Source organism: Protopterus annectens, chromosome 2.part0 (genome assembly GCF_019279795.1).
Source record: "Protopterus annectens isolate FY-2018-M chromosome 2.part0, PAN1.0, whole genome shotgun sequence".
NCBI classification, from domain to species: domain Eukaryota; kingdom Metazoa; phylum Chordata; order Ceratodontiformes; family Protopteridae; genus Protopterus; species Protopterus annectens.
In genome coordinates this window covers 1409773388-1409799564 of record NC_056728.1, presented here as the reverse complement: position 1 = coordinate 1409799564, position 26177 = coordinate 1409773388, and the positions used below count along the sequence as shown (strand labels likewise).

Genomic DNA, 26177 nt, shown 5'->3' with positions numbered 1-26177 from the left:
CCCAAGTGTGATGACATCAGCAGTGAAACATGAAGAACATAGTACAGTTGTGTACACTTACCATAAATGTAGATGTTTGAGTGTATTCACTGTTGCAGTCCTGGTTACCCACCCTCCAGCCCCCTGACTTTTCTATACTTTCTACCTATCCACTTGTTTGCCCATATCTTATGGCAGTAGTATTTACTTTTTACTGGAGGTGATCCACACCATGTAATTGCTTCCTATTTTGGGGGCTCCTGACATCTAGTGCAAGAAAAACTGATGTAATGGCGTCGGCTGCATGTTTTATACCCCTCACGATCTGACATCATGGAAGAGGCGACAGCATCCAACGCAGAAATCCCAAGACACTGGTGTTCGGGCCGACTGAGGGCTATTTGCAGGCAGATAACCCAAATGTGATGACTGCAACAGTGAGTACACTCTAACATCTACATTTATGGTAAGTGTACACAACTGTACTTTTTTGGTCGCTGGGGCCAGCCTTGCTGTGACCTATTTGCATCACCCCAAAACAAGTGCAGCAACTCCTTTGCCCTAATCCCCCCTCAGGTGGAGTTCCTTAGAGACGCTTTCCTTCATGATTGGCTCTTGGGACTACTGTATGCTTTACTCCCATTCCACTAATACCTCTCTTCTTGAAGAATGGCATAAGGTTGAAAAGCAAGGTGATTATCATTACCCCATTCTGTCCTTGCCAAGTTTGGCTCCTCTTTTTTGGCCTTGCGTACTTCAATGTCTATGGATTCTGGACCCGGATTCAGGTCTGCTGTCCCATCCTCAGGGACAAGTTCACCCCAACCTGAAAAACCTTAAGCTTAAAGCTTCGTTGCTCCAGTTCCATTGATTGCCAGGTGAAGTAACTTGTCTTCTCCAGTTCAAACAATTTTGTTGGCCTTCTAGTAGGAAGCTTCTACCTCAGAAAATGGAAGTGTTTTTCTATTTGGGCACACAATAATAGATTTGATCCCTTTTCGGCACCAGCTGAAAAGGTTTTACAATTTTTGAGACTGCTCTTTGAACAAGTAGCTTCTATCATCAAAGTAGAGCTTGATGCTATTTCTAATTTCCATGACTGTTTTGAAGAATTTTCATTAGTTTTGCAGGCTGTGTAAGTTTTTTTCTGACAGGAACCTCAAGATTAAAGCCTCCTTATACGGACCCTGTTCTCTGGGATCTCACTGTGGTTTTCCAGCCCTTGCTCCATTGCCCCTTTGAGCCGGTGATTTGAAATTTCTTTCATGGAAGACCATTTTCTTGGTAGCCATTATATCCACCAGAAGGCTTTCAGAGATTCATGCATTATTCTCAAAACCTCCATATTTGATGGGTATCCCTAAGAACCAGTCCATTCTTTCTTTCCAAAGGAGTATCCGGAACGAACATTAATCAATCCGTTGAATTACCAGTTTTCTTTCCTAATTTCTCTAACAAGGGAGAATATTGCTTGCATGTATTAGTTGTTCAGAGACCATTGCACTTTAATCTTGACAGAACTAAAGACTTCAGAAAGTTGCATCAGGTATTTGTTTCCTTTTTAGATCGTTCCATGGGTAAACCAATTTCAAAGGTCCCATTATTTAAGTGGTTAAGAAAATGTATAAGCTTTATCTACAGTAAGAAAATTCTCCAGATGCCAGCCCCAGTTATAGTGCACTCTTCAAAGGCTATAGCCATGTCTGCTGTTCTCCACTTTAAGGCCCCCATGGATGCTTCTGGCATGGAGGATTTTGCAGTTGCCAGACATTCCTTTTTGTACCAGTAGGCCAGTATCCTGTGTCAAGCTTCTTCATAAGTAATGATAGCTTCTAGTATATGTTGCAGTGGACAGTTGGTTTACTGCATACTTTTTCAATCACCATAATTTGGGCTGTATTCTAGAGTCATTTGTTTTTTTGCGACATACTGCCCTGACATTTACCTTTGCCATCTAGCAACTACATTGTATTTTTTGGGAATGTCACTTGAGATTCTATGCTAGTATTTGAAGGCCTTTAGTAAAATGTGCTAGTATGGTATGAGTTGATTATATTTATTGTCCTTTTGCCATCTTTTTCTTCGTCTACAGTGTTTTTCATGTAGGGTTTTCCTTCAGTAACTTTAACTTGTGTAATCTTGTCAGTCTAGTTTTTCTTTTTCTTTTTTTTTTAATTAAAAAATGAATCTTTGCTGTATGGGTGCCATCTCATCCTAGCATGAGGATACATTGTGTTGGCTGAGGTTGGAATATGTAGAGAGATGGATATGTACATCTTGGGAATGGTATTGGTATTTAAGGACCTTCTCTAATGTCATTTGGAATGAGCATGTATTTATATGGGACTTTATTATTTTCTTTTCTCTGATACTTTTGAAGCATTGGGGGTACAAAGGCACACGAGCAGTGGGCACACTGTGTGGGTCCTGGTAGAAATTATTTGGTGACAGGTTATTGCACAGTATAAAAATAAATGGTATATGGTTATTAATATTGCAGTATTTAAAATTAATTATACTAATGCTTTGGGTTTGGCTTGTGAAGTTTGAAATTAGAAGTAAGATGGATCTGTGATGAGAAGTCAAAGTGCAAATGTACAGCAACAGTCTGAGTATCTGCTACAGTAGATAGCCATAATGGTGATTATATTCAGTGTGCTGTTATAGGCTTAGGAGTTGTAACTGTAGAATATTGCATATAAATAAAACCGTGTGCTGTGCCATTGATGATGATCCTATTCTCACAATTAGAATAGAAAGGAATGGACATTAGTAAACCTAGGTATCCTTAAAAATACATTGAAGCTAGCAGTAGGTAAATTAAAATGGTAATTGTTGAAGCAAAGAGAAGTTTTCACAGTACCCCCCCCCCCCCCCCTGCTTAGAGGTGGTTCTACCCTCATTCATTTGCCACATTCATTCTGGGCAAATAGAAATGGTGTTTTTCCATGTTAGATGAGAGCCTTATGGTCCTTTGGATGATCATTTGAGCACTGCAGCAGTCGTCTTAGCTATATGGATTGCATCATGCCAAGGACAGTAACAGCCGGACAGCTTCCAAAGCTCAAGGGTACCTTCCAAGCGCCTAAACAGTTATTCAGCTCCATCGGAAATGGAGAAAGACTGGTTTGGATGCAAAGTTCTTCAGAACTTTCATGCTGCTGAAGAGCTTTCCTCTTGTATGCTCTTGAAGAGCAGTGGTTTGGGGGAGGGGGGCTGTTTGCATTTTTTGACGCATTGAACATTTTGCTGAGAGATTAATTTTATGGTAGGAAAGTTTTTATAGACTGCCACATGACTTTTGGTAACTTTCTAAGAGGAGTGCTACTTTTGAGGAAAAATTTACTTTTTTTTTCCCCCTGCTAAAAGTGGTTTGTTATTTTGGAGAGTATAGGGCAAGTCTAACGTGCTTTTCACTGTGTTTTCTGATGGTAGAACCTTTTTACTAGCCTGTTTCACATACTTTTGATAAGCATAGGTGGGCTTTGAGCATATTTTTTGGCTTCAGCATGCCACACACCAGTTCCTTGGGTTTTCTCCTTTCAGCCGCAAAAAGATTTCTAAGCAGCCTTTGCCACTTCAGTGGGCTTCTCTATTGCCTCAGCCATAGATGGGGCTACTCTTCTCTGACCATTTCTTGTTCCTCATCTTTTTTTTTTTTGTTAGTCTCCTCTGATATATAGTCCCTATAGCCACCATGGACTTGGCGGGGGGGGGGGGGGGGTTACATGTCCTTTTATAGCTGCTGTTGTGTACCCTTGGCAGGTAAGGGTGAACCACTCTTGTTGATATTGGGGAAAAAAGGAGCAAAGAATACCACCACTCTACTTGGTGACACTGGAATGCTCGTCCCTTGGGAAGTTTTGCTTGTGTCAAAAGTAGGACTGCTACTTCAGAAAAAAAATCATGTCAAAAGGATGCAAAATCTTATGTCTTCACTTGTCTGTTACTTCAACAACAGTGATTTATTGAGCTTAGCTTAGGGTTTAATTTAAGCTTCGACTCCTCCAATTCTGGTGTTTTTGATAAGAGGAAAAAGGAAATGTTAAGTTGTCCAATCTTGCCTTCGTTCTTGCTGGATGGGTTCGGAGCCGATCCTCGGCTCTGACTCTGCCACTTTCTATAGCTTGAGAGCTTTTTACTGGCTCGTGGCTACCCCTTATCCCAGAATGCCCAGCGCCGGCTACCCAGATCCCGTTTGCCGCTTTAGCTGCAAGGTTGCGTCAATACTGGCTCAGGCTTAGTATATCTTTTTTTCTCTATTTAAAGTTAAATAATTTACTTGAAAAATTTGCATATTTTTTCTCTGTTATCGTAGTTTGTAGGTTTTAGTCATGAACCCCTTATCGTCCTTTGTTGTGTTTTTGTGCAGTGTTGGCAGTCGCCCCTTAGTCGCTAGGCCTTCTGTTGTTCCCTGAACTTGTTTAAGTTAGAGAGCCCCCCTTTAAGGACAGCTGTTTAAGAGGCTCTCCTTTAAGGTTTTTTTTCAATATCATTTTTTATTATTGTAGTGTCTCTCTGTGGTACTTCCTTTTTTTCTCAAAATGTCTAAGGAAGTTTAAACTTCAGGGTTTAAAAAGTGACTCCTGCGGTCAGATGTCTCTGACAGATGGGCACACTAGTTGTGTGTACTGCTTGGGGCTCTGCACCTGCAGGACTCTTGTCATGCCTTTAGTGCAAGGGTCCTGCAGGAGCAGAAAAACAAGCTAATCCTCCGTGGATTGTTGAAACAGGATTCTCCAGCTAAAGCATCTCAGCCAGTGAAATCTTTGAAGTCAGTCAAACCATCGGCTCCATGTTCGGAACCGACCTGTGAGCTTGACAAACCAAGTGCGTCGGTGCTCACTAGTACAGACAAGACTACTCCTCCATCAGCTCTAACTGTAACCTCAGAGCTGTCTCAGAGCCACAAACAAGCTAGGTCTCCTTCATTGGAGCCAATTCGCTTGGTGCCACAATCACCCTTACTTCAGAGCACAGCCAGTCATTGCTCATCTTCCCACTACTCTCGATCCTCAAGGTTATCTGATCAGGGCGTGGATAGAGTGGTCAATAGGCTGCTGAAGTCACAGGCCCTTGCAAAAATGCTTTTGAGCCTGCCTCAGCTCCATCCACTTCGATATCTATTCTTCCTCCGACTATGCTTAGTTCAGAGCTGGAGTCCCATGGACGTTCCAATAGTGGTTCCTTTGGCTCCGATGACATCCTCTTCGGCTCCGATGTTTGCTCCGATTACTTTGGTTCTTCCTTCCATTGAAGCGTTCTCGTTGGCTCCGAGGGGGGAGGTGGCATTGAACCCTTGTCCAACCCTGCTCTCCCTCTCTGAGCATTGGTTCAGTTGAGGTCGGCTCCCACATCGGCCTCGGAGCCGTCACCCTCGGCGCAGAGTGCGATTCCCGTCTCGCCGGAGCCCTCTTTGTGTTGAGAACTGTGATGCCTTCGAAGTCATGCATAGAGTGCTGTCCCCACAGACGGCCCCACTGTCTGTCCCATCTGCTCCGTCCCCTTCGGTGCCTGTGCCAACCTCTGCTTCACCTCCAGCCCCAAAGTGTAAGGAACCTATGCCCCAGGACACCCCATTGGGTGAACCCTCATCCATACCTCCCCAGAGCATTTTGAGCAGGCTTCCCGGATGAAAAAGTGCAAGAGGAAGCACCAAGACTCCCCTGAGTCTGTCATCTCAGATACAGACCTGGATGAATTGGAGGAGTCCCCAAGGTCCCCCTCTGAAGAGGTTTCCTTTGTGGACATACTTGAGATTCTTAGGCAGAGGTGTAGCTGGACTTCCTTAGACCCCTCTGAGGACGAGTCTGTATACCTGGACTCATTTGGTTCCCGACCTTCCACCTCCTGGGTGTCTCCGCCTTTTGATCCACTCATGTCCGTAGTGTCTCGAAAGGCTTGGTAAGCTCCAGATTCCATGGAACCTGTCCCGAGGAGACCTAATAAATTTATCACAGCTCCCCAAGATCAACAATTCCTGACTAAAGGTGTCCCAGTTGATGCCATGGTGGTAGCAGCAGCCACAGAGAGAGAGTTAGCTGAAACCTCCTCCCTCTGTCCATCCAATGAATAAAACGTTTTGTACGATGGACAGATATGGGAAGCAAATGTTTTCATCAGCAACCTTCTCCCTTAGGTCCTTGAACTATCTTTCCCATTTTACTAGACTTCAGAGGGATCGCTTAAAAGAGCTTGGAGATATCCTACAAGATCCCACAGCGGAGGGAGCTTCAGCCAAGGTAGCTACCCAGCTGGCGACTTTTATATTCAGTAGTCAACTCCTCCATGAGGCTTATTTCGTACGCAGCCGATGGAGCGAGCAGAGCTGCGGGAACAGGAGTGGCTCTTAGGAGACATTCTTGGCTGCGGCAGTTTGCGGAACCTTTCAGAGCGTCCTTCACCAATACCCCCTTTGATGACTCCTCTTTCTTTGAGCCTCAGGTGAAAGACACTCTTACCAGGTGCCAGCAGGAAGGCAAGACGCTGTCTGATGTGGGAGTTTTTCCACTCCTACCAGACCATAACTAAAGGGTCAGAATGGTGGAAAGATGTGGTTTTGAAAATCCCAGAGACCCTTGCCTGACTCACGTGGTGATTGTTCCTCACAGGAGCAGAGGGGGAAACAATAACAATGGCAGATGCTGCCGTCATGGCAGAGGGGGTCTGCAAAATCAGGGTGACAGAGAGACGTTCTCTTTCAAACCCTATCAACATCCCTGAAGGGATGCCCGACTTCTCAACTCTGGAGGCAGTCTGGGGAATGCTTTCCTTGTACCCAATCTCCTGGCAAAATATTACAGAAGACAAATGGGTACTGTCCATTATATCCGGAGGTTATGAAATGCCCTTTAGTCAACCCCCTCTTGTTTCAAAAATATCCATCCCAAGATGTTCCACCCAATCTAAGGGATCAGGCAGTCACAGAAGTTTCAAGACTGCTAGAAAAAAGAGCCATCCAGGAAGTCCCCGCAGACCAAGTAGGATCAGGAACTTACTCAAGATTCTTTTTAGTGCCCAAAAAGACAGGGGACTGGAGACCAAGTCTTAATCTCAGCAGATTAAACAAATCTGTACAAAAAGAAAAGTTCCGGAAGTTAACACTGCAGTCCATTCTCCCCTTTCTGGGTCAGGACAATTGGATGTGCTCCATAGATCTTCAGGATGCGTACTGTCATATAAAAATGGACAGACGGTCTAGGAGATTTCTACACTTCTGCCTAGGGGCCAGTCATTACCAATTCAGAGCTCTGCCCTTTGGTCTCACCACAGCCCCCAGGGTGTTCACCAAATACATGACAGTAGTTACGGCTCACCTGAGACGTCTAGGATTCCACGCGTTTCCTTATCTAGACGACAGCTCCTCACTGCTACCACTAGGCAACAACTCATAAAGGCAGGAGATTACACCAGAACATCCTGTGCTCAACTAGGTATCACAGTAAACTTCAAAAAATCTGCCTTGTTGCCCTGTCAATCTATTACATACCTAGGAGCAGAGCTAGACACAAGAAAAATTATTGTAAAATTGCCTCAGGAAAGAGTTTCCATTATTTGACAACAGGTGTCACTTCTCCTGAGGAGCAAAAGAATTGAAGTCAAATATGTCCTTCAAGCTCTAGGGTCCATGGCAGCAGCCATTCTTCTAGTTCCCTTATTATGCTTTCACATGGGAATCCTTCAGGGGCTTCTTTTTACACAATGGTCCTTCCAGGAATTACCCGTGTCTCACATGATGCTAATTACGGAATCTTGCAATAGACACCTTTCCTGGTGGGTGGTCTCCCACAAGTGACTCAGGGCAGACCATTCATGGAATCCCATCCGGTTGCCACAGTGACCACGGACACTTCTCTGATAGGGTGGGGTGGGGGGCATTATCTAGGGAAGACTGTCCAAGGCATGTGGCAACCTCACGAATACCACTTGCACATCAACGTCCTGGAGTTGCAGGCTCTTAAGACTCTCTCCCTGCCGGGACTATTGCAATACAGACGGACATGTCAGTGCTTTGGTATATCAACAAACAGGGTGGAACCAGGTCTTACCCCTTGCGCCGAGAGGCCCTCAGACTGTGGCAATGGGCGATTTCCTCCAAATGTTTTCTGACAGTAACGGATATCCCTGGGAAATCAAACGTAATAGTGGACAGGCTTAGCAGGGCTATCCTCCTTAGCAGAACTGTTTCGATCTGGTGCAGCTGCTGCTACCATCAGAGTACAGCTAGCTGCCATTTCAAATTTTCACATCAGAGTTTTTAACTCAAGCATAATGTCTCTCAAACTCTGTAAGGCCTTCATGAGAGGTGCATTTCTACTTAGACCCCCAGTGAAAGAGCCCCTTCCACCTTGTGATCTCAATTTGGTTCTGGCCTCCTTGGTACTGCCACCATTTGAACCAGCAGTATCATGTTCTTTGAAATTTCTCACTTGGAAAACTCTCTTCCTAGTTACTATTACTTCTGCCAGATGTGTTTCAAAACTCCATGCCGTGTGTGTTCGCCCTCCATACCTGGTTTTTCACAAAGACAAAGTTTTTCTGAGAACCAACCCATCTTTTCTACCTAAAGTTCGTTTAGAACACAATTTGAATCAATCCATTGAACTTCCTTTTTCCCTAACCATTCCAACAAGGCAGATTACACCAATTGGATGTGCATAGACAACTACGTTTCTGTCTCCATAGAACTAAAGAGCTGAGAATCAGATCAGTTGTTCCTTTCATTTGCTAACAACAAACAAGGCCTTCCATTTTCTAAAGTAACCTTGTCAAAGTGGATGTCCTTCATGGATGCATCTGCAGTCATAACAAGTGGGTTGTCCTGTCGTCAGGCAGCCCTGCAGTCGGCCGGATTCCAAAGTCAGGGTCCGGCTTCGGCTGATGTCGCACTCCACCCGACGTCATCTCTGTTGGTCTTCGGGTATAAAAGCATCAGCCGACGCCATTTTCCTCAGTCTTTCTTGCCGCGTGGCGCCCGAAGCAGAAGCTGTTCGCAAGTGCCGGTCGGTCGGATCCAGAGATTACTTCTACCGAATACTACTCAAGACTTCTAAAGCTAAGTACCCGCTGGGGACTCTTTCTTGCCTCAGCCGATGTCAGAAAAAGTTAACAATTGTTTAACCTGTGGGAAACAAATACCTCATAAAGATTTCCACTCTTACTGTCTGCCTTGTTTAGGCCCAGCCCACGATGTAGCAGCCTGTTTGGCCTGTGCCTCTTTCAACCGACGAACGCTTAGGCGTCGGTCGGAGTTTGCAGAACAGTTTTTCGGTTCTGATTTTGCGACATTATGCCGCCGGATCCTCCGACTACCCCAAAACGCAAAGATAAAGACCGACATCGCGGTCCGCGGTTTCGGCCGAAACCACGGTAAAGCAAATCATGAGTGTCTCGGTTTGGCGACACCGAGAAAACTGCTCAAAGTACAGCTGAACCTATTCTTACAACTGAGGCCCCTGCTACAACTCTTGAATCGACCTCAGAAATTTTACCCACTACGGTGGTTGACTTATCAGACACCATCCCCTTGGATGTCTCTACCCCAGCACGTGGTGCTGCTAGGCCTCCAGCTGCCATGTCCATTAAGGCCTTCGCCAGGGCTAAAGCAGCCAAGACTACTAAAACAGTGCCTGTTAAACCCCCACATCCAGGCCCTCTTCTAGTTCTCAAATGCTTTCTTTGGCAGAAGATTTAATTTCTTTAATTAGAGGATCTCAATCTCACCCAGACAGGGCCTCTCAGCCCCAGAGAAGAGACCTAGGGCAGAGCCCCTGAGCCAGTGTCTTCTGATGATTCTGCTGATGAATCAGACATAACTGACCAGCCTGAGGCTCCCTTCTCCAATTTTGAAGATTCTGATGCTGAAGAATCCATTCCAGCTGCTTCCCCACCAGAAGAATTCTCCTTTGGGGAAACCTTGCATGCCATGCGAGAACAGTTCCAATGGCAGCAACAGGATTTTTCAGACTCCAGACAAAGACTTAGGACCTTTCTGCACCTCCCACAGCACAGGCCCTTAGCTATACCTCCTGTTCTCTCTGTGGTGGATGATGCTTTCAATGATGTTTGCTCCGCTCCAGATTCTTTACCCCCAGCCCCTGCCAAACCAGACAGATTTTACAGGGTGCCAGATACTCATCACCACCTTTACAAGGCCCCTCTTGCAGACCCAGAAACTATATCCCAGGGTCCCAAGGCAGTAGCTGCGACCACAGCTAAAAACCCTATTCCTTCTGAAAGGGAAGCAAGGTCACTAGACAGATGGGGTAAAAAGGTCTACACTTCAGATACTCTCTCAGCTAGAGCTTTAAACTGTCAGTTTCACATGATACAATACCAAGAGTTTATGCTTGATCAGTTAACTAAAAAACTAACCACTGATGAATCTCTTGATAAGAAATATGTATTAGAGATGGTAAATAACATACAACAGGTTAGCAACCATTCCTTAAAATGTGGCTATGATGCACTGGAGGCTTCATTTAGATCAGCCATGACAGGCACAGTGATAAGAAGGCATGCATGGCTAAAGGAACAAGCTTTACCGGATCATGTTAAAGCTAAGTTGCTAGATGCTCCTATGGACAAGACAAGTTTGTTTGGTACACCTGCCCAGCAGGTTATGAAGAAAATGGAAGAAAAGGCAAAATCTGTTCAAACTGTTAAAGATTTCTTGCAGGTTCAACCCCAAGGTTTAGCAGGAACTGGCCTGCCAAAATTGGTCCTTTCCTGACTCCACAAAATTTCAAAGGGGCAGGAATAGACGCTCCAGAGGCAGAAACCAATCCAGAGGAGGTGCCTACAGAGGACGACAGTGGCAAGGTAACAACAGAGGCACAGACACAGCCACTGCCACTACATCAGCACAACCACAGTGACTTAATCCTAAATCCGCCTACCAGGGAACAAATAGCAGCTCCTCTAGGCGGAAAGTTAACCTTATTTTCAAAGAACTGGCACTACATAACAAAAGACAAGTGGATTTTACAAACCATAGATCAAGGTTACCGGTTTCACTTCCACACTTTACCAGTCAAAGAGGAATGCCAAATCTACCTCCAAATCAAAAACAGAGGCTCTACGCCAGATAATGGAGTTAGCAAACATGAGAGCTGTGGAAAGAGTGCCAACAGCAGAACAAGGAAAGGGGTTCTACTCCAGACTATTCCTAGTTCCAAGAAAGGAAAAAGTTGGAGACCAATTCTCGACCTGTCCACCTTAAATACATACATCATTGTCCCAAAATTCAAAATGCTGACCCTACAGCAACTTCTTCCCATGCTGGGCAAGGAGTCTTGGCTGGTAACTCTAGATCTCAAGGAGGCATACCTGCACGTCCCCATTCGACCAATCTGCAGAAGATACCTCAGATTTCTTGCAGGATCAGAGCACTGTCAATTCTCAGCATTGCCCTTTGGCTTATCTACTGCCCAGAGTATTCACAAAATGCCTGGCATCAGTAATCGCCCATTGCAGACTACAGGGAATTCAAATTTACCCATACCTGGACGACTGCCTGCTACAAGGGGACAACAAAAGCAAGCTGACAACAGATTTACAAAGGGTCATTTACTTGCTACAAGGACTGGGATACACAGTCAATTTACAAAAGTCAAGGCTGATACCATCCCAAACAAGGACATTCTTGGGCTGAATTGGACACAGTACAACAAATGGCATTCCTGACTACAGAAAAACAAAAAGAACTTCCTCTTTACTTCTTGGCACTAACAAAACTGAACAAGTTAACAGCAAGAAAAGTTCTGCAGGCCTTGGGCTTCATGGCATCATGCATAATCTTGGTCCCATTTGCCAGACTACATATGAAGAAACTACAGTGGTACCTAAAGAATTTATGGTCCCAACACAGACACAGTCTAGAAACAGAAATCCCGCTAATTCCATGCTTAAAACAGGAGTTTCTATGGTGGGCTCAGGCATGCCAGTCAAACCCAGGCCTACCCTTTCGCAGATGTCAACCAAGCCAGACCATCACAACAGACGCTTCAGACCTAGGATGGGGGGCCCACATGCTGGACAAATGCGTGCAAGGATTGTGGACACAGGATCAACTTCACCTGCACATCAATCTAAAAGAAATGCTGGCAGTAAAACTGGCAATCCAAAAGTTCAAACCATTTCTCAAAGAGGGCCAGTTGATGATAAGGACAGACAACACCACAGTCATGTGGTACATCAACAAACAGGGAGGCACTCATTCATACCCCTATGCAGAATGACCTTGGAGCTGTGGACCCTGGCACTCAGCTACAACATTCAGTTACAGGCAATATTTGTACCGGGAAAGACAATACTCTAGCAGACATATTAAGCAGAACCACTTCGGATGCCCACGAATGGAAGCTGCACCCGGACATCTTCAAGACCATCTCGAAGAAATGGGGAATGCCACAGATAGACCTATTCGCATCACCTCTCAATCACCAGCTCAGAAAATTCTGCACAAGGACATTCCACCCACTAGCATGGAAAGTGGACTCACTCTCCTTCAACTGGAAAGGCCTAACAGCATATGCATTCCCACCTCTTCCTTTGATACACAAGGTACTACTAAAAATCAAGGAAGAACGTCCAAGGATAATCCTGATAGCTCCAAACTGGCCAAGACAACACTGGTACCCACTACTGAAGAGCATGTCTCGAACAATATGTGGCCAATACCCTGATGCCTTTGATGTTAACTCAGAACAACTACAGCATCATACATCCAAACCTAAAACGCTGCAACTGACTGCATGGAACATCACATAGCAGCAGCTAATCCAGAACTTTCCCAAAGAGTTAAAGACATTATTCTTGAAGCACGCAGACCTTCAACAAGAAGGAACTATGCTGGAAAATGGAAAAGGTTTGTCATTTGGAGTACGGAAAGAGGAAAAGATGTGTCAAACATAGATATGCCTAACATTCTGGAGTATCTGGCGAACTTCTTCATTCAGGCCTGTCCTACTCCTCCATCAAGATACATGCATCAGCTATTTCAGCAGAATACAGCTTTGATCCACCTGTTTTTTCGCACCCTTTGCTCAGGCAGTTCCTCAGAGGAATCAAGAATGTAAAACCTCCAAGGAAACCACCATTACCAGCTTGGGATTTAAACTTTGTGCTAGAAAAGTTGACACTATCACCCTTTGAACCAGCAGCAACAGCAGACCTACAACACCTGTCATGGAAAACTGCTTTCCTACTGGCAATTACTTCAGCAAGGAGGGTTTCAGAACTACAGGCCTTAATGGCAGTGCAACCCTTCCTAATCTTCCACCAAGGTAGTGTCCATGAGGACTAATCCTACATTTATGCCCAAGGTGGTATCCAGACTGTCTTTAAACCAGGCAATCCACCTACCTACCTTCTTTCCCAACCCACAAAACAGAGGGGAAAGAATACTGCATACCTTGGATGTACATAGACAGCTACGCTACTACTTGGACAGAACAAAAAATAGCAGAAAGACTGACCAACTTTTTGTAGCCTATGCAACAGGAAGGGAAGGAAAAGCTATTTCCAAACAGACAATCTCCAAATGGATAGGAAATTGCATACGATACTGTTACTCCTTCCATGGAAAACCAATTCCACAGAACATAAGACCTCATTCTACAAGGGCAACAGCCACTACCACAGCCTTCTTGCGAGGAGTGGCAACCAAAGACATTATTGAGGCGGCTACTTGGACCTCCGTGCATACATTTGCCAAGCATTATAATTTGCCTCTATATTCCAGATCCCGAGCAGGGTTTGCCACTGCTGTACTGCAAGGGATCCTAAACACACCATAATCTACTTTTATCCTCCTCCCTAGTTGGCTATGGTATTCTACCCACTTGTTATGACTGCAGATGCATCCATGAAGGACATAGTACAGTTTTGTACCTACCATAAATGTAGATGTCCGAACTGGATAGCATCTGCAGTCAGGATTACCCTCCCTCCTTCCCCTCTGTGGTACTCCTAGGGTGTTTACCCTCCTAATAGCTAGCTGTTGGGGGGGAGTCTTTTATGGTGTATTTGTTTGTATATATGTACATATATGCTTATTGCTGTCTTTACCTCTATCTATTTGGAAACATTGGCATCTATCCAAATTTTTAGCCTGCAAGAGGGCTACTGGCATCTGGGGCAAGAAACACTGAGGAAAATGGCGTCGGCTGATGCTTTTATACCCGAAGACCAACAGAGATGACGTCGGGTGGAGTGCGACATCAGCCGAAGCCGGACCCGGACTTTGGAATCCGGCCGACTGCAGGGCTGCCTGACGACAGGACAACCCACTTGTTATGACTGCAGATGCTATCCAGTTCGGACATCTACATTTATGGTAGGTACAAAACTGTACTTTATCAGACACCATTGCCTATACTTACCATTTGCGACAAAAAGATCTTCCAGCAAGACCCAAAGGTCATTCAACCAGGGCAGTAGCTACTTTGGTAGGTTTTCAAGTCTAGATTGCCCATAGATTCAATTTGTGCAGCAGCTACTTGGGCAGATCCTCATAAATTTATTTCTCATTACAGAGTAGATGTGGTCTCCCGGGGCAGGGCTTCCTTTGGGTCCACGGTTCTGAAGAGTCTGTTCCAATGAACCACCCAGGATTGAGGGGCTAGGGACGCTGTCCCATCCAGCAAGAACGAAGGCGAGATTGGACAACTTAACATAAAGAAGTTATGTACCTACCATAATGTTCCATGTTAGTTGTCCATCTCGCCTTCCTTCTTGTATCCATCCCTCTTTCCCCCTTCCTCCAGGATTGAGAGGAGTTTTTCAATGGTTCCACTGGCTAACTTGTTTTGTTCTTGCTTCCCAAGCAAACCATGACAATTTACGGTATATCCAGGTTTAATAATGGATTATCTTCTATGATTGTCTAGTGTGAGCTATCTCAAATGAGATCTGAGTAGCTGATGCTGGGCATTCTGGGATAAGGGGTAGCCTCGAGCCAGTAAAGAGCTATAGAAAGTGGCAGAGTCAGAGCCGAGGATCACCTCCGAACCTACCCAGCAAGAAGGAAGGTGAGATGGACCACTAACATGGAACGTTATGGTAGGTACATAACTTCTTTTGCTTTACTCTGAAGCATACCTCTCAATTTAACAAAGTCTCCAATAATTGCGGGAAAAAGGCCCAAAAAATAGGACAAACTTGAAATATTGCTCTTATAAACTTAGGGACTTGGTGCTAATAGGCTTTGTGTGTTAGCATGCATTTTCTGAAGGATATAAAGTCTGAAACTAAAGTATGTGTCATTTAGGGACTTCAGTCCTCAGTTTGCCAGAAAACCACAACTTTTGAGGCAGAAATCTGGACAGTTGCAAGGTGTGCTCTGAAGACCTTCAAGATGAATAAAATTGTGAAGTGAACTTTATTTTTCAAGGTTTACGCTTATTCTGAGGTCTGTTGCTTCTGTATATATATATACAGAAGGAAAGAAGGATTAAGAAATGACTTGAAAAGTCATGTCTGTATCTTTTATATGGATTTATATTGTGCCTAATGACTTTCTTACATGATCTTAAAGTATATATAGAGAGAGAGAAGTATGATTTATTGCGACTGGAATTTTCTCCAGTTCTTCCTGTTCTCATAGCAATGGATGATGTATTTATTACAGCGTCTAACTTGTCTGACAGCCTGCTGCCCATAAGAAAGATTGTATAAGTCAGTCAGTGTTGTACATTTTTGTGCAATTCTAGAGCAGAATAGTCTTATTTCACTGGTAAGCCCAGAGGCTGCTAAACACTTGGTTAATTCCAAGCCCTCCCCTTCTGACAAGGATGAGTAAGTCTTTAAAAGATGATTGGGGTGGGATGCATTCCTGTTCAGTAGATAGTTTTTGCAGTTGTCAGTATGTTAGTTTATTCTTGCCTCTTTGGAGGAAATGGAAAACATTGTGGTATGTTTTCCCTCAACTGAGGAAATGTCATCTTTGAGTAATTGTATTGCTTGTGTATTATGCGACTACCTACTCTTATAAATGCTATCGGTTCAGCTGATGCTATTTCCAGAGCTGCTGCTACAGAAGAGGACACTAATGCACAACAATTGATAGGGGGTTGCCTCCATTATCTTCATCCTCTTCACTGGACACTCGATGGTGTACTGTACTTTCAAAAATGTGTTAAGAGCAGGTGACAGTAGTATGCAAATGTGACTTTGAATTGCAGATTAAGTGAAACACAGGGCAGAATTGTAGATTTTCAAGAGGGGTTTTAGCTTGTCGTAGCAGGCAAACTTGTGGAGCTTTAAATCTGAACTGTTGGAACATTGTAAAATAGATATCCATGACAGTTTCCTGACCATTCACTTGTAGCGCTACAGGTTGTGATCTTTAGGGGGAAAAGTTTCCTTAAGTAGCTCACTGTTGTATTTTCCTTCGCAAGATGATTTTTGAAATTTTGTAATCACCTTTAATCATGTTAGAAGCATTTATTCTGTGTTTTAATAACTCTGTGCATAGTTTCTAATGTGGTTGATGCTTAATAGCCTCAGTAATTATTTTCAGAGCTGTTTTTATTTTGATGTATTGGGAGCCAAACATGTGAGTTTCATTGAGTTGCTTGGGGCTTTGTTTTGGCAATTGTTTTAATGAAGTTCAAAACTTTGTGCAAATTGTAGCCCTTTCCGGAATGAGCGAAGGAGGTACAGATTACGCTACCTTCCTCCTCCTACAAAAAAAAAAAAAAAAGAGTAAGGTAAGATTCTCATTCGAAGTTTTTAAACGTAGAGTACAGTTAATGCTGCAGAAATTAATGCAATTGATTTAATTATCCTAATTTCTTTTCTGTAGTTTATATAACCAAATCCATTTTTTTCCCTAGAAACTCTAGCGATGAAAGGTTTAACACTGAATTGCTTGGGAAAGAAAGAGGAAGCTTATGATTTGGTGCGAAAAGGATTAAGAAATGACTTGAAAAGTCATGTCTGTATCTTTTATATGGATTTATATTGTGCCTAATGACTTTCTTACATGATCTTAAAGTATTTAATAGCTTGGCTTTATAAAGTGCATTTTATTGTTTAATCAGTACCAAATAACTTATTAAATGCTTGAGTAAAACTTGTGTATAGTTTGCTACAAGTTAACAATCATGCCAGTAATTTATACTGAGTTCTGGTGTAATTGAGTGTTTTGTGGCCTCTACAATCTCGCGTACTTGGAGTACCACAAGGCTCTGTGCTAGGGCCCTTGCTGTTCTCCATCTTCATTAACTACCTTTGTACTGTCATCCCAAAAGTCAGCTGTACCCAATATGCTGATGAGACTACTCTGATTTGCTCGGCCACATCTCCAATAGAGTTATGGTCAGCTAACCAGACCACCTTTAATACAATAGAAAACTGGCTTTCTGAACATCGTCTGATCCTAAATCCCCAAAAAACTAAAATGCTGTTATTTTCACCAACACGTAGGTCTACCGCTTTCACCTTTACCATAAATTCAAATGATGGCACAATAATCTTCCCTGACCCCTCTACAAAACTATTAGGTGTCATCATAGATTATAATCTAAAATTCGACATACATGTTAACCAACCACAAAAAACAGAAGCAAGTGTTGGAAAACTAAACCAAACACACCAACCAACACCAGAGGGAGATGAAAATGCCAATGAATATCCAAAAAATGCTCGGAAGCTCGTAAAACACAGGTTTATTAATAAGTTAACGCAAGTAGAACACTGTGATACCCGTTTTCGTTACCAAAGTAACTTCATCAGACAAATTAACCAGTTGGATCATCTCTTTAAATATAGGTATCAATTAACAAACTAATAAAATAATTAAGACTTCAGGAAAACCCGATAAAAATTCTGTTACACAATAAAAAACATACATATACTGAAAACTGTTTGTGTTATATATTCAAATACAAAATAAAGCAATATTTTCAAGAATAATACATATAAAATACAATTTTATCAAAGAAATTCAAAAGACTAAAATACTCCATAAAACCTCACAGCCTAAATAGTAATGGCTTTCAATTTTAATATTGGTTTAATGGATATGTAGTCATTAAGTCCAGGTTCCTTGCTTGCCTCCAGATTGATTTGCCAGTACGTTTCCCTCTGTTCTAAAATGGTCTGCCACGGCCCGCCCCTGGAGTCCAGATGAACACTGTCCAAGACAAAAAATAAAAATTTGGCTTTGGGACATATGATACATGTTAACCAAACTATCAAAACCATCAATAAAAATAGGGTCACTTTACAGAATAAAAGCCTTCCTAACCCTCCAGCTAAAATTGCCGTAGCTCGCTCTCACCTTCTTTCAACCCTTCTGTATGCATCCCCTCTACTCTCGAATTTAAACAAGACTGTCCTTAACAAACTCTCAATTTGCTACAACCACATTGACAGGTTTGCCACTGGGCTGCCTTTTAGGACACATCATTGCATCAATCTAAATCAGTTTGTGTGGCTTGAACTATCCAGCCTAATCCAGTATAACCAACTAATTATGGCCTATAAAATCCTCTATAATCCGGGCAATACTCCTGCACTTAAATATTATCACTCCCTGTAACAATCCTAGACCGCTTCGATCCTCTAACAAACTACTAATTCAGACTAGCAAAATTAATAACACAGCCGATGACTCTCTCTTTGCAAACTCTGTAAGTAGACCCTGGAACTCTCTTCCAGCTGATATTACCTTACTTTCCACCTTAGGTCAATTTAAAACTAGACTCTAACAACATTTGGCGCTTAACTGGCTATGTCAATGTATCAAGCCTGGATAACTCTATAATGTGTAAAAATCTGTTAACCATCTTACTGTGTAATTTAATTCTGATTTACGCTTGGGATTAACTGTAACCTGTGGAACTTCTTTAACTTGCTTACTTATGTAATCACTGTAAATAGTCTGTTGTAATATGTAGTGCTGGTGTTATGTAATGCTGTATGCGCTTACCCTTGGAGCTGTTCTCCCCGGGCCTCCGCTGAAAATGGACATGCATCCAGTCAGACTATCCCGGTCAACAAATGTAAAATAAATAAAAATACTTGTCCACAGTATTGAAAGTTATTTAATGAAATAGTTATGGTCTGCTGGATCCATTATTACTACCTGAGACTAACCTGAAATAGTGCCCAGCATACATTGTTTACAGCTCACATACTCAAGCAGAATATTTATCCTTAATTTAATACAGATTCAAGCAAATAGAACACAAATAAAAAAACAATTGTGGACTGCTACAAAGGGATCTTGCTTCCTCAATAAAATTTTTTAGCAGTGGGTAGTGTTAGTGTCCAGTACCAAGAACAAATTTCTTGCTATGTGTACACCTCTTTTGAAGTGACAGAGAAAGTAATTTATAACACTGAGGCCACCTGGAAAGAGAACTTTAACAGATATACAAATGTGTTGAAGCCCAGGAAAGAAAATGTTTTCTGTAGTATGTTTGAATAAGTTAGAAATCCCACAGCATGTCCTGAAGTAAAGGTAAGAGAGACATTGCATGTAATCCTGAGATGGAAACTAAATGAATTAGTACTTGGAGTTATGGAAATTCCAGAATTACTTGATAGGACTAATATTGCGATTCCCTTTGATTAAAAGTAAATTTAGCTGTATTGAATACCAGAATCCATGTGCAAGAGGTAAACGAAATAACAGCATATGTTTAAACATAGGAACTACCACATAGGCGGTAGTCTACTTAACACCGAAAGTGTGATAAGAGACCTTGGGACACAGGTGGACAGTAGTCTCTCCTTTAGTAATCACATCGCCAAAGTGGTCAGGAAATCCTTCTACGTGGCACACCATCACAAAAGTTTTCTCATCCAGAAAAAAAAGAGGTCATTGTTCCCCTCTACTCATCACTCATTAGACCCATTATAGAGTACAAAGCCCCTTTTGGTATGTACCTCACAAGACATCTACAACAACTGGAAAGGCCGCAAAAATACCTCACAAAGAGGATTACTGGCCTCAAACAGATGCCTTACGCAGACCGTCTCAAAAAACTCCAGCTTTACTCCGTCGCATATCGCCTACTCAGAGGCGATCTCTGCCCAACATACAAAGCTATGTCAAACCCAGAGCTGTTGGACATGTTCCACTTAAAGAAATCCCAATCCCTCTGAGCTACACGCTCTAGGGACCTAAACCTCGTCACCACAATAAACAGAACATGCTGGAGGGATAGATTCCTGTCCCAGAGACTTCCCATACTCTGGAACAGACTACCTATCTATGTCAAACAGAGTTCCTCATTAGCACTCTTCAAGAAAAATCTTGATGATTGGATGGATAATAGGAAATTCACCCCGGGGATCACTTCTGTGGTTCTGCTTGTCAGGGGCACAGGAACATAATTTTCTTGGGTAGCGAAAGCCAGGGTACATTTTTGGCTAGGCTTGTATAGGCCCTAGGGCCAATAGCCTAGTATCTACTTATGAACCTATGAAGCAAGGGGTCATATCGAGCTTAGAGTTAAAATTAGCCCCATTGTCCATATTTGTCAAACCTAATGGGAGATTAAGGTTTTCCATTAACTTGAAAACTGGAAAGTATACAAAATTTAGTTTTTTATGCCACCCTTGGAATGACTGAATTGGTGGGAAAGCTTGTAATGCTAGATTTCTGTCAAGGCTGTACTTGAGAAAGGGTTATTGGCAAATCCATTAATTCTAGTGATTAACACATTCTGATGGCCTTTTTCAACATAAAGGTAATGCTGTTTTGCTTTTATGTTGTACCAGCATATTTCAAAGGTTTGTGGACTTGATTTTTAGCCCCCCCCCCAAAATTTTTTTATCTGAAGTCTGGAAAGTCGCTTTCCCAAGATCCAAGTTCCCACAAACAAGCTAGTGAAATTCTAACCCAGACAGGTATAAAGTGGGTGAGTCTAAAACCTGGTATTTGGGTTGCATGATAGGAAGTGATTAGCAGAAATATGTAATTGGCCCATACTTTTCACCAAAAGAACTGAGGCCTTTCTGGACATGTATGGTACTATGAAAATTTATACTAAATGTTGCTCGTGTAGCATGCCCATTGACTGATTTAACCAGGAGGAGGGCCTGTGCATTGAATGCCAAGTCAGTGGAATATACAGATCAGGCATTCAGGAAGTTGGATTGTTTTATTTTGAGACTTATGTCCTGACTTCCCTTAATAGTTCACTGTTCGTTGATGTATGAGGCAGGGTTGGGAGCAGTATCTGCACAGGCTGCTGGGGTGGATGAACACTATTTGCTGTGTAAGGTGGAAGTTAATGCTGAGTGAAGGTATTCAAAGGCGAGCAAGAGCGTTTCGCTGTTAGATCGTTAAATAAAACAAAATGGGGTTTATCTGGTGTTCAGGGATGTTTTATTGGTTACAGACCATGCATCCCTTGAGTGGCTCTACAGACACATTCCAATCTTGGCAGGTGTGTTTTTTTTTGTTGTAGTTATTTCACTTTAAAATAATATACTGCTTGGGCTGACAGTTTTGCACTTTGTGTGTGTGGGATTCTGTGATGGCTGTTTTCCAGTTTCGAATACTAGGAGCAGCAGTTGAGAGGGCTGGAAAACCCAGACTGAACTCATGTTGCACTTCAGGTGGTGTGGTGATGGCAGTTACAAGCTTTTCAGGCAGAAAACTGGAAGTGCATGAGGGTAAAACCACTTGTATTTTATGCCCAAGCTTAATAGGTTGGTACAGTACACTTGCCTCCAGCTGTAGAGGGATTTTGAGGAGTTCTTTGCATCTTCAGTTGAAAGACTACTTTGGAAGAGTGGTGACTCTGTCCTGGGTATGAAAGTTGGATGAAGGCTGTTGTACCTGTGTAGCTTACCTGTCCTGGAGTGATCAGTAATCTTCCGATTTGTTTAAGTGCTACTTGTGTTGTGAGGCTTTGATATTTTGAGCAAGATTTGAGAATCTTGTGTACTGTTGTGTTGGAAAGGGGCCACTTTGAATTAATAAGTACTGTTTAAGAACTGCGTTCTGTTTAGTTTCTGTTTGTTATACCAAGAAGAGGGTGTTTTTGTTTACCTCGTGTGTGTGTGTGTGTGTGTGTGTGTGTGTGTGTGTGTGTGTGTGTATATATATATATATATATATATATATGTGTATATATATATATATATATATATATATATATATATATATATATATATATATAAAAACCACATACTAAGTCATTTACAGTGTGCAAGTGTTGCTGATGTGAAATGCTATACTTGTATGCTTGTTTTCAGAGTCGAGAATCATTAAACGTGGACTTGACATCTGGAGACCATCATGCCCAAGTAATTGAGTATTATCACTTTTTCTTTACTGCACAAACTAGAATGAAAAGTTGAAGCAGGTATAGTGTGCCTTTCACTAGCAATGGGTAATACAATTGGACAGGTAAGCGACTGGAATTCTCTTTTATTTGCTTTTATTTGAAAGGAAGACGTGTGCCTGTTGAAGTTTTATGTATGTGTGTTGTGCAGGTGATCGTCATATCACTTGTATAGTAGCCTAAGCTTTGAGTCATTCCAAGGTTTGCTGCCTCCAAAGATTTCGGGTACCTTCCACATTCCATAGTTACTGCCATACACAAGGGTAGGGATCAAGTTAGGAGTTATGGTGCCAAATGTTCTGAACTTTCTTGCTGCTACTGTATGAACGCTTACTGTGCTTTGGTCATCCATTGGCCAGACCCTGTTGCTGGCTAGCCAAATACGTTGTTCCTTTGGGATAACCTTCCACATTATATTTTCTTTTTACTCGCGAGTTTTTTATGAAGTGCATTTCTTTTCAGATTCCAAAGTGTCCATACTGAACTTGTAGGGCTCCCTTTGTGGAATAATGCAGTCTTATTTTCTTTCAATTAGACCTTTGTGTTCAGGGGTTTGTAAAGTGTTTATCGAGGAATTCTCAGTGTTCCTTTTAGCTGTCTTTTTTTTTTTGTATGGAGAAAATGTACTGTTTTGGGTTCTAGTGTTCAGGATTTCATAAGGTGCGTGTTGCTTTCTCCACATTAATTGTTTTCAGCATGGCCCTTGGTCCCAGTAAATCTTTTAATCCCTCTCCAGTCCACAAGGCAAGGTACTGAGGAAGCTTCAGTTTTCAGTCCAACTTCTGTGCCTCAGTCACCAGTACAAGATTCTGCTGTGGACATGAGTTGTTTCTCGGATAACTCATTTCTTGGTTCCTCTGCTTCTGCAGAAGCCACTGTGGACAAAGAGGCTGGAACATCCTCTGTGTGTGTTCTCTTGCCTGTGTTTGGGAAGGAACAGCCACTCTTGATAGCATTGAGGTGGATCTGAAGTATTTTTCTGTAACTGTTTCTGAGGAATAGAAAAGGTACATTTTTCCTCCTTCCTTTTCTGGAGATTGGGTGCATCTTGGTAAAAGTTAACTTGCCTCTCTGCATACTGACTGTGGTAGCTTGGGATCTAGAGGCTGCTCATTTTATCCCTTCAGGCTACTTGTATTCCATCAGAGCAGAACATTTTGGCAGATAAGCTGAGTAGGACCAGGGCAGACCCTTGTGAGTAGAAGTTGAGCCCATGAGTCTTTAATGAATTGGCCTTCCTGCTGGGAACACTTTAAATAAATCTGCTTGCTTCCATCTGGAGCAGAATTGCTCTGTCTGCTGTAGGTCTCAGAGTACTCGGGGCCTATGCATTTTCATTTCCCTGGATGGAAATGTTTTTATTTGATGTCATTTTTCATTCATTCCAGTCTCCTCACAACTACCTTCCTCCTCCTTGGAGCAGTTTCGGAAGCTTCACCATTCCAGACAATCATCTAAGGCATCTCCTGCATGTTCTTCCAGAAGTCTGACCAAAGCTGATGTGGACAGGATGATGAAGTTCCTCTCAGCACAGATTCAAATGGGGGCTCTTCCTGCTCTGACCCCCATTGGGTCAGGAGACCATTATTAGTACTACCCCACCATTATTGGCGGCTCTTCTGATCTGACCATTAGTTTTGGAGTTGTTGGATCCGAAGATTCTTGAGTCATCTGCAGTGGATCCGAAGATTATGGTGTCTGAGCTGTTTTTAGTGCTGAATCCAGGGCCTTGGAGTCCACTCCATAGCTGTGTCTGCCCTTTGAGTCTTTGGCTTTAGTTTGGCTTTGATTCCTTCCTCAAGTCTGCCTTTGGGGCCGGGGTGCTGCAGTCTGTAAGGATATCTTTTCGGAGCAGTCAGTCTCCCTCTCTGTAAGGCTTTCTGCTTTCAAGGTGGTGGAGAGAGCTTTGTGTTCCCAGAGTACGGATTAGTCTTCCTTCATATGACTACACAATCCCATTTGTCTATGCATTTAGAGCTTCAAACAGCTGTGCCACTGGAACAGCAAGCCCAAGTCAGTCAACATTATATCCAACAGAGTGTACTAATTTCATCTGATACTTCAGGATATCCTGATGAAGTTTCTAGGAAGAAAGTGTAAAAGGAGGCACTTGAACTCTCCACAAGGGTTTATCACAAACATTAGATTGAGTGGGAAGGTGGTCTTCAAGATTAACACCCGATGTCTCATATGGTGATATTCTGGAACTCATAATGCAGAAGGGTGGTTGGTGATCTGACAGCCCTTCCTAAGAAGAGTCTGCATTCCTGGAGGCTTTTGCAGCTGACCATCTACTTCTTGGGTTACTCTGCCCACCAACGAGTTCATCGATTTGATCTTTCGACTGGTGTGGATAGAGCTTGACGCCATTGAGTCAATTCTGAAGAGACCAGATAGGATCCTGACACCAACAAAGGACAGAGTATTGGAGCAAGGGATTACCAGTTGATGCCATGGTTGTGGCGGCAGCCACAAAGAAGGCACTATCAGAAAAAGTTCCTCTGAACACCCCACTAACAAGGAGTCTAGGGTGCTGGACAGAATTTGGAAGTGTCCATGCTTCAAGTACCTTTGCTTTTCATTTGCTGAATGATTTGGCACACTTCACAAGGTTTCAGAGGGATTTGATTAAAGAACTTTCAAAATCCTTTACTAGGTTTATATTCTTGATGGCAGAGAGCTCTTCTGCTTCTCAGTTGGCTACCCATCAATCCTTTTCTAACTCATCCCTGAGAGTTGTATCTCACACATGAAGGTAACTCATGGGTGGCTGGTTCAGGTATTTCCATCAGAAGGCATGCCTGGATGCATTTGTGACTATGTGAAACCCTCCCCTTCAAATTAAACGCACACTGTAGGTGTGGGCAGGAAGGGAAAACCCTGTCTATTGTGGGTGTACGTTTTTAGACTTCTCAACAGACCTCTTTTGGGAACCAATGAGATGGATAAAAATTGTGGTTTAGAAAGTCCCAGGGTCCCTTCAAAGATCCACGTGAGAGACTGTTCCTCCAGGGGAGAGGGATGGACTCTAATGGAAGATTGTCACCGTGGCAGAGGTAGTCCACATAACCAAGGATCTAGAGATACTTTCTCTGATGGATCCTACCAGCACTCCTGAAAGAAGGCCAGACTATCTCTGGAGTAAGTCTGTGGCCATCTATCCATGCACCAGACAGCCTGGATAGAAATTACTAAAGATTCATGGGTGTGGAGGATATACACCATTTTCCTGTAGAAAATGGTAATCCTAGGGGTCCCCCAGACCAGAAAGAGTCTAAAACTTACTCAAGATTCTTTAGTGCCAAAGAAGGACTAGAGACCAGTTTTGGATCTTAGCTGTCTAAATCAGTCAGCCCAGTTCCGGATGGTCACTGTTAACTCCATTTTGCCTTTTCTGCACAAGGACAACTGGATGTGCTTGATCTTTAGGATGCATACTATCATATCAAAATGAACAGATTCAGGAGATGTCTGTTTCTGGTTGGGAACAAGTCTTTACCAATTTGGAGCTCTGCTTTTTGGCCTCACCACAGCCCCCCAGGATGTTTGCCCAAGTATATGGCAAGTGGCAGCTCACTTGAGACTGCAGGGATTCAGTGTGGTTCCATATCTAGGCTGGCTCATAACTGCATCCACTAGGCATCAACTGATTCTAGCTTGAGATTATGAACTCCACTTATGCTCCCATCTGGGCATTTCAGTCAATTGCAACAACTCTCACAGAGAACCAACACAGAGTTCGGAATTCATCGGTACCTTGCTCAAACAAACAGCATCTCTTCCTCTGTCAAGAGTTCAGACTTTTGAGTTCCTTGTCAGAAACATCATTCAAAGCTCTTTCTCAGCGTGATTGATCCTTCAGGCTTTTTGATCTTGTCCACTGCAATC

The 26177-nt window shown here is 42.9% G+C and overlaps 1 protein-coding gene across 1 annotated transcript in view; it reads left to right on the top strand.

The window, feature by feature from the left end:
* Nucleotides 1-26177, top strand: part of NAA15 (N-alpha-acetyltransferase 15, NatA auxiliary subunit) — a 2782393-nt gene that overhangs the window by 504634 nt on the left and 2251582 nt on the right. Inside the window, exon 3 of the mRNA XM_044060403.1 lies at nt 16818-16922. Coding sequence (XP_043916338.1) covers nt 16818-16922 — 105 coding nt within the window. The remainder of the gene's footprint in view (nt 1-16817; nt 16923-26177) is intronic.